Below are 9,988 nucleotides of genomic sequence, written 5' to 3'. Positions count from 1 at the left end.
TGTGTGTGTTGTGCTCAATGAAATGATCCTACATAAATAAGTATAAGGTTATAAAGTATGACTTTGAAACTGTGGTAGAGAATGACTATTGCTAAGTCTGGAACACCAGAGGAGGCAGTTGCCAAAAACTCAGGAGGAGAGGACCCGAACGCAGAAACACTTAGGAGTCTGCAATCAATAACAGGTATGTGAAATAAGGTGAATTTAACATGCACGGTCTGTGAACAACTTAAGTTGGACACTGTTGGATTCATGGATGAATTCTGTCAAACCAACTCAGTTTTGTTGAATTTTAAAACATGTCACCAGGATCATTCTTGCATGTGTTGCTGAAATTTGTGAAGGTGACTCTGATAGGTGATACAGCTTTTGTTGGGCCCACAAACTTACATCGTCTCATCTAAGACATTTTAATATGCAGTGTTTATGTTGGTTTGGACATAAATGTCTGGAGGGCTGACACAGAGTAGTCAGGATGACGTAACATGTTTTATTGCGGTTTATGAAAGCACGTGTCCATGCTTCTTGCTGACAACACAGAGTCTGAGTGGCTCAGTACAGTAATTTGGCTGACTGATTTGTTGGTCATATTCTCCACCTGACATTTTGGCTGGCAGTACGCTGTTCAGATTTACTGGCATGCTCTACTGTTACACCAAGCATTAGGAGGGTCCATCATCCCACAACAGCTATCACACGTGTCTGAGCCGCTGTGCTGCCGTCACCCTGCTCTGTGTTCGTCAGCAGGGATTTGTGGTAAATCTCCATACAGACAGTACTGTAGCTTCACAGGGTTACATGTGACTAAGAGTGCATAACATCACTTCTGTGATACAACCACAGACCTGCTGGATTAGACTGAAAGCACAAGGCAGAGTCCTCCAAGAAGAACTGAATCAACAGCAACTGGGCTTGGTGGTAGCTCTTGAAGATGTTTCACCTTTCATCCTGGAGACTTCTTCAGTTCTGACTGACAGGTCTGAGGAGTCCCAGGTATTTAACCATCGTAAGGTCGTTGTCAAAGCCATTGATGTCACTTGGTTCATTAGTGCTCCTGGCTGTTGTAAAGACAGTCGTGGATGAGAGGTGAAACAGCTTCAAGATCTACAACCAATTCCAGCTGCCCTGGATTCAGTTCTTCTTGGAGGACTCTGCCTTGTGCTTTCAGTCTAATCCAGCAGGTCTGTGGTTGTATCACAGAGGTGATGTTATGCACTCTTAGTCAAACCTGTGTTATATCTTTATGTCTTAGCAATTTTTTTACCTCCACACAATAAAAACCCACTTCTTCTGCATTGCAGTGGAAAAACAATCACTGTTACACAAACTTTCTCAATAAAGATCAGTTTCTGAGTCAGTGACACACATGAAGCTCATGACAAAGGAAACTTGTGCTTTATTAACAGTAAATTACGCCTATGCCTCAAAATATAAACTGATAGTTAACAAGAGTACTACGAAATTTGAGACAAGCATGTATAAATATATGTACATTTCTGTCTGTAAACACTAACGTTTACTCTTTTAATCTGTACTTATTATTTTCAAAACAAGGAAATTCCTCTGAAATACCATCAACAGCATCTCTCCCAGATAAATCACTCAATGTCATTTTGATCAGCAGGGGTCAGTTTGATTTCCTGTGAAAAAAAGTTTGTAAAGTGTGTGGATGACCCCTGGACACACACATGGCGTACCTGTAGCTTTTCCATGTCTGTCACTTCTGGACCACACGTATAATATCACTACAGTGACAATCCCACATGTGTCCAGCAGGTGGCAACGTTCTTTAGGCTTAATCAAGCTAAATATTTATTATTTTTGCTCTTACTTGTTTATCTGTTTTTCTTGGCATGATCTATAAAACCCTGAGACAAATTTAGAAAGACAAAACAGATTTAACAAAAAGAAAAAAGGAAAAAAAACATGAAAAAAAAATCTTTGGAAATCACACTGTCCATAACATCATGAAAAGTCTTGCTGGCCACACTGTCAGAGCTCAGCAGCATTGTTAAGAGATTTTTTCCATTTTGTTCTTTCAATGCTTTATAGGTTTATAGGTTTTGAAGTGTTGAGTGTACATCCCTAAATAACTCCACTTAACTGTACATGTTTGCTTCCACCAGAGAGACATGAGAAACGTACAACTACACTGTGTGTTTAAAGCAGCTGTGAGTTTGTTACAAAACATGGTGCAAATCCACAGCTGTTTCATCTGTGAAGCAAACTCAAGCTGGCATACTGTGTGTCTGTAGGTTAACACGTTGGCTGAAACTAGTCTACAGTAAAAGCCCAGCTATCTTTCCTGATATGAATGGACAGGCACACCTACAGGGTTATGGCTCCTAGAGTTTTAGCAATAGAAATCCAGCCCATGCTTATGCTTCTCATCCAAGGAGCTGTTCGGGTGGACTGAGTCAGATTTTAATACAGACCTTCTCTGTAGCCCAGGGCCTTCAGAGCTGTGAGGCTGATGCTGGGTGGGTGAGGTGGTCTCATCGGGAGCCTGAGAAGGCCAGCCAAGAGAGGCGCTGTCAGAAACAGGCCAGCCATGGAGGTCCGCAGTGAGTCTAGATTCCAAAAGAGTCTCCTTCATCTGCTGATTTTCCCAGGTTGCTGCCTGCCACACCACCTCCAACTCCTCCTCTACTTCCCTGGAGGAGCACAGAGAGAAGAAAAGATAAGGAAGCCAATCAGTCTGAGAGTCTATTTATCTATAACTAAGAAAGCAAGTTGTTGGGATGACATGAGTAAAATGAAAATACAAAAGCAGTTTCTGAAAACACTTAACACTTCAGTACAAATAATACTATTAATATACAGAGTGATAAACTGAATTTAGCCAAACTGGTCAGAGAAAAATTGAGAATGAAATAACAAAGAAGGTGAACAGACTGAGGTAGAGCTAATACTGTGAAGTGCGGGTGTAGTAGGGAGCAGCAACAGTGTTTTTAGGTGGAATAACGGGTGATATACAGTGTGGCTATGGTCATGAAACGGAGTCATGCATCACTGTGGCCACATTAAGGGATCAGGCTGAACACAGGAAGAGCTACACATCTACATCTCTACTGTCTCACACAGTGGAAATCCTGAGACACCTTCAGCTGCCATTAATGGCCGATTCATTTTAAGTGTACTCTGTCTAAATGTTACTTGAGTCCAGTGCTGGCTTATCTGCTGATTTCTACTGTGCAAATGTCATGAGTGTTAACACTGCAGCACAGAAAGAGGCATCATGGGGACACACTGACTCCAGTAGCTCACACGGCTCCATTTCAATCTTCTATCACCATAGCACAATACTAAAAGTACCTCAGGACCCATCCCCACCACTCCTCCTTATCCAAAAACACCGGGCTGCTGGGAATACAATTGCATGCATCATCTCCTTTCCCAATTATTTCTAAAGTAGTGCCTGAAGCATTGAATTTTGTAATTGAAATGGAGAAAGGCTCATAGCTACAATCAACATGCTGTATTTGAGCAGAATCCTGGCTGTAGCAGAATAGAGGAGACAGAGATATGCAGTCAGAGTGAAGGATCTGTATACCTGCTTCAGGATAACTTTAAAATAGTCTGCCACAAGATGTTTTATTTTGTCAGCTTTTAACGTAGACACATGCTTTAGGGCAGTTGTGATATTTTCTCATACATTCTTTTTTATTTTCTGCACATACACAGTATGTCAGAGTATTTTCTTATCTAAAAGGACTGATGGTGCTACCAATCATACTAATGGCCAGATATATTGAGACGGTGTGGCTAGTTTCTGATTCCTTCCTTGTCTGGATTTCCAATGTTTCCATGTGAGCCATGTGAGTGCAGTTTGTGTGTCATGTGAGGTGCATTCTTTATGTCAGCAGTGAGGGATCATCACACACGGAGGAGGAGATGAGATGATATGTGTGGTAGACTGAGAATTAAGCTGGAAAGTTTGGCATTGATTTCTGTCCCTCTGAAGCGTTCGTGCAAAAAAGGTCAGAGCGAGATTACGATTAATAAACAAGTCAAATGTGAAGATCACAAGACTGTGACCCATGTTAACTGATATTTAAGAATTACTAATTAGTTGTGATTGAACAACACTTTGAGGAACGACTTTCCAAATGCTTTCTTTTGCTACGATTTTTATTTCTTTTGCTTTTACCTTCACTCTCCTGACCCCAGGAAATGCTGTCTGATTTTGTCTGCACTGCAGTTGTATGTACAGCAAAGTGACAATAAAGCCTGATTTGATTTGATTTGAGCGAACATCAGGCTGTTTAACAGAGGAACTCAGCAGACAATTCACACTCCAGCTCCACCATCAAAGATGGAAGGAAACGCTCTTTTCACCTCTGCCTGTTTGTTTATCACTATGTAGCAAACATTTTGATTAGGTTTTTGATTGGACACTTTGATTGACGGTGTTCAAACCTGGTAAAAAAAAAAAAACACACTCAGGAATGGACTGGATTAAACCTTACACATGCACACACACACATACACACACACTCACACACCCAGAAGGCTACCTTATTCAATTTGTGTAAATAAAACATTGAGTGTGTAAATCAGTGTGATGACCACAACACTCACATTATGTTAGAAAGGATCTTTTAGCTAAAGCATAAGAGCACTCCTCTATCAAATGAACTCACCAGGCACAATGCAGGAAAAAGTGGAGTGTTTCTATATAAAGCAGCAATCATTGGGCTCAGGCAGGGTGTTACACTGCATTCAGATCATATGGGAATAACTGTCAGAGTAGCATGATTGTTAAAGGCTCTGACTTGGAAGTGCTCACACATTCAAACTCAAATGAAACCATAAAACTCAGCTTTCTGGAGTTTTCTTCCAGAACCACCTTTTAACTATGATGTGAAGCTGTGAAGCTATTTCAGCCTAATCAGCTCAATGGGAGATGTGATGACATTTGATTTGGGTCACACCATGATCATAAAGTAATGTCTCAAAATGTGAATGTAGTCTCTCTGGAGTGAGAAAGAAAATCTTTCCTGGACTCAGATACATAACTCCGAACACTTCACAGTCATGCTGTTGTCATTCTTTTGGTTCAAATTTATTAAACAATGAGACCTTAATCCAAAGTGTCCATACCTAACAGTTATTTTAACCCCAGCGAAACCTGTTTATTCAGCCAAGAATTACTTTAATTACCTGAATTTAACTAAGAGCAAGACGCTTTATAGTTCTTGGTTAAACTCTCCCAAAAGGCAACACTTCATATGTAACTACATCTGATTAAAAAAAAAAAAAAGTTATAATAGAAATACATACTACTGTTTTGAGCTTGATATAATATTAAGGCTGTATTGAGACCCTGTCAGAGAGCTGTTGTTTAAGTTCCTCTCTGTTTGTATAGCATACGGTCAGTTCAAACACCATTTCATTAATGCTGGTCATGTGCTACCTCCCATTATGTTTATACTGGTACTTGGTGGTTGCTATTTCAAAGTGCACGTAAAACAAAAAGTGACAGGTACGTGCATGTTGGGTGAATCCACTAATCATCTGTTATTTCACACAGAGAGGGACAGCAGAGGGGATAATGGTAATAGAAAACAATAACGCTCCAAGGAGACAGCACGTAATTACTTGGGTGTGCTGTTATTGTTACAATGGCTGATGCATTATAGCTCCTCTGTCATATGCTGTTCACACGTCAGCAACTGAAGCAATCAGCTGCCACGTCTGGACTCAGTTAGCTGCTTATTATAGTGGAGGGAACATCAGCATGACTGTACAGCACAAATGGGATGTGCACGTGTAAATACACAAATGTACATGTATATTTAAAATGAAGTGACGGGCTATAGATCCTTGTCGTACAAGAAAGCTACACAGACTAATCTGTGCACACCAGCTTGTCTGAAGAAAACAAACATATTGTACCTCCCCTGCCTCCAAGAATACTACTGTGTGGGACAGTAAAGGCCATTAATTTGTTTGTGTACACCAGCATAATGTGCGAGATGGAAAGAAACTGAAAGTGCAATGACAAAAGGGGTATGAATAGCAGCGCTGATAGCAGATACTCAATCACAAAACACTGTAAACAAAGATAACTCTCATATTAATACATTACTGAAAACCTGGCATGACACAGTAAAATGAGGTGGACTAGGTGATTCATCTAAACTGTTCTGGCGGTGTGATTACGATATGGAAGTTCTTACAAATATATCTGATGATAGACTTGGATGGATCACTAAAGGCCTTATTAATTACAATACATTCATTCACAAGGTTGTATACCAGTATTTTGAATCCTTACAGAAAAAAACATGGTCTGGAATGAAATGATTTCTATATGTATACCTACAAGTTTGGCATTATCTGAGCCAGAACCTTAGTGTAGCTTTAGAAACAGGAGAGACGGAAACCATGAAAATCTTCTTGTCAACATCCAAATCCACAATGTGTAATAAGACTGTGTCCAGACTGTATAATAGCATTCTCCAGATCTGAAAATATAACATAAAGTAGAAGAAGGAGGGAAATTGTAATATTTCAGAGGAGGGCTGGAGAAGAATATGTCAAACACAATGGAATTCAATTAGTTCAACTACAATGATGAGAATTCTGTTGGAAAAATATTGAACGTTCTTTTACTGAGCCCTTGCAAAAACAATACTAGGGAAGTGGAGGTGGATGCTGGAGACTACGTGGGAGAAATGACACCGATTGCTTCCATATTTTAGGGATTTGCCAGCTTATTTTGCCTTACTGGCAGGAAACTCATAAACATATTAATAATTTATTTGGAGTCGACATTCCTTTTAGATGTGATACTATATACCGTATATGGGTGCCATCTCATTTGAAGGAAGGAATATCAGTGATAAGAAACTGCTACAAATACGTTTGGCAGCAGGCTGTCATGAGGAATCGGCTGCAGATGTTTTCTTGAAACTACTGAAAAACAAGTTTAGTTTGCATTTAATAGTCTGGGGCTTTTCCCTATGACTTTCTAAACCTTGACAATGTACATCATGTATATCATATTTTCAATTAATTGTAAATATAATCCACACATATTTTACACCTATTACAAGAATTACTACAAATATATTCTTAACTTATTATTATAAACCCATCCTCAAACAGTTCTCAGTATTGATCCATTCCATCCATTTCAACCAATTCTAATTTATCCTCCATAAAATACAGAACTCATTCAGTCCCACCTATTCAAAACCCTAAAAACTCCACATAGTTTTAAATTCTTAATGTTCTGCAAATGAATAATATAATGACAGGTTGTCAGCCAGGTGACTGCTGAAAGAAATCAAATGAAAGCAGACCTACCTGTCAAAATGAAAATACACCAGAAACTTCAGCTATATTTATGAAGAGCACTCACATATATAGCAAACCTTTCTATGTTTTTGTGGCTAGGTATGGGGAAGGCAGGACTGCTTTTAGAGGGGAAAAAAAAGTGATCTGAAGGCTCAGTCCCCTCCTGAGCTCCTGGAAGTCTCAGGCAGTGCTGCGTCCCTGGAGGCTACGCAGAACTCAGCAGGCAGGCGGCAATCACAACCTATCAGCATCTCTGCTAATGTTGCACGGGCAGAATACAAAGCAGTGGATCAGAGAGAAAAAAAGCATGAGGCAGAGAGAGATTTTTCCTCTGTGTGGAGGTGAGAAGTCAAACTTCAAACTCAGTTCCACAAGGGAAACCTGGTTTCTCAAAACCACAAGTTGGAGCTAGGACCAGAAACTACTACACTGATTTCATACTTTTGCTGTGCCTGCTAAACCAGTCTTCACTAGCTCCTATCATTTGGAGGTCAGTCAGGGCTTCACCTAGATGCATTTCAGTGATGTCCATGGTCCAGTGTAGGGTGCATGTTTGGTGTGTGGTGTGGTAGAGCCTGTAGGTTAGCAGTGTGAGTGATGCGTGCGCAGTAGTGGGTGTGTGATTTGTCATTAGGATGCCCTCAGGGCAGAGCAGGACAGGATCTTCAAACAATCTGATTAGCTAGCTTTCATTTGATAGCAGCAGGCAGCAGGCCCAGAGACTGAGCTAAAAACAGCCATACTAACAGGGGAATAAAGGGGAAGCGGTAGGTTGTTTCAGGAGCAACAAAGTACCAGTCTGGGTTTTTTGCAGGTGTCACTCTCCGTAGCAGTAAAAAAAATCTTAAAATAACGTTTCCCCGAAAACCAGCCATAATTCAAATTGTACATTACTAACTACATTACTTCATTCTTTCATTGTTTATATAACCATGGAACTAGCCTGGCCTTTTCTAATAATTCTGTTTACCACAGCCATGTTCTTGCATGATGATCAGAGTTGGAACTATTTTGCTAAATACAGTACTTCTCACTCCCTCATCAGGACAATTCAATTAGCTTAATGCAATAGTCTGGGGTTATCTTCATTAACAAGCAGCCTTCATTTACAAGATTGCTCTTCTCGTTTTGTCTTTTGACATACTGACATCAGGCACTACCTCAAAAGAATTATATAGAAGAATCATATATTTATATGCAAGAAAAATACAAGGTACATAAATGTACATAAATACAACATACACAGTATAAAAAACTGAATTTGCTGTCTCGTATTAACAAACCATTGCAATTATTGCCTGGTGGGCAATAATTGGTATGTTGTTTAGGACAGCAGTAGGCCTTTCTCTGTAATTCTAAAATATCATGTTTCAGGCACAACTTATGCAAATCCTTTTCAAAAGCAGATGTGACAACACAACTGTGAAATGTGAGTCATAGTAAGGATTGGAGGATTACTAGAAATGGCTGATCCTGAGAGGGTTAATTGACTTAGTGTGAAGAGAGAATTTTAGGATGGAGCTGTGTGATCTGCTGCGTCCACTGGTTTACAGGGGTGTCAGCATCTGTCTCCCGAGCTAACGATGAGACTGTTGTGTACTCTTGTTGTGTGCTGGATTGTTGTACCGTTATGGGTTGCACTGCGTTGTATAAAGCCAAATCGCTACTATTTTCAAGGTTTACACAGATAATCATGCTTGAGATGTAAAAAAATTCAGTGACGTCAACTAAACATGACAAACCCTTTTGATAAAGGATCCCTTTAAATTTTTTTAACACATATTTTGGCCACTTTGGGGCAGCACAAAAAAAATTCTAAACAACCTGTCTCTGAAGTTTAGCCATTGCAGCTAAACTGCAACAGCAAATTGATTTTGTACAAAACATAATTGTGAAAGAATTATGTTTTTTATGTGGCATTCTGCCACCTTTGCTTAATAATAGGCATTCATCTGGAGCTGTGTTTCTGGTCACCTGATGAATGTAAGTAAATTTTCACTCTCCTTTTAGCTCTGTTTTGGTCTCCACCAACTGCTGAGGAAAATGCCTGGATGTTCAACTGCTAAACACTCCACTATGTTCACCATCTACAGCTGACTGTCGGTCTTTCATTTAGTGCTGGGCAGGTTTCATACAGTAGATTTATTAGAGCTCTTTTTACTTAAAATAGCTGCACGCTGCAGCTGGAAATGAGACGATGAGATAAGGGAGGTGAGTGTTATTCAAAAAGTAATGTTGCAGGCTGTGAAGCCACAAGAAGTTTAAAAATGCTGAAACACACTAGCGCTGAGGGGAACTGCAGAGTCACGTGATAATCATCTGTGGGTTCCTCACTACTCTTACAAACATCAATTTGGTCGTTAAGGAGCCGTGTGTACTGAGCAAGGTATTTATTTAACAGTAGAAAAATGAACCTGCCAGTACTCTGTTGAGCAAACTACTGTTTATTATTGTTTTTGAGGCAAACAATTCAAGAAAAAAGACATGATTTTAAACAGCTTGAAACTGATCTGTTAGTCTAGACATCTCTTTCTGTTTCTAGTCAGTAATTGTTTTGTTGATGTGACCTGTTCTGCCTCCATGCACACCTTACTGCTACAGCTCACTGCCTCTGGCCTCCCTCCTTTTTCAAGCTACACACACCATCACCTCACTCTCCTCCTCCTCTCTCATTCACACGTTG

The 9,988-nt window shown here is 39.9% G+C and overlaps 1 protein-coding gene across 1 annotated transcript in view; it reads right to left on the bottom strand.

Moving 5' to 3' along the window:
• Window positions 1-1,429: 1,429 nt before the first annotated feature.
• cep89 (centrosomal protein 89) overlaps window positions 1,430-9,988 on the bottom strand; it is a 54,636-nt gene continuing 46,077 nt past the window's right edge. Inside the window, exon 18 of the mRNA XM_041065958.1 lies at window positions 1,430-2,654. Within this exon, the coding sequence (XP_040921892.1) occupies window positions 2,354-2,654 (301 nt within the window). The 3' untranslated portion in view covers window positions 1,430-2,353. The remainder of the gene's footprint in view (window positions 2,655-9,988) is intronic.

Source organism: Toxotes jaculatrix, chromosome 1, assembly GCF_017976425.1.
Source record: "Toxotes jaculatrix isolate fToxJac2 chromosome 1, fToxJac2.pri, whole genome shotgun sequence".
Taxonomy (NCBI): Eukaryota; Metazoa; Chordata; class Actinopteri; family Toxotidae; genus Toxotes; species Toxotes jaculatrix.
Note: the sequence above shows the minus strand (reverse complement) of the source record. Positions and strands in the feature narration are given on the sequence as shown.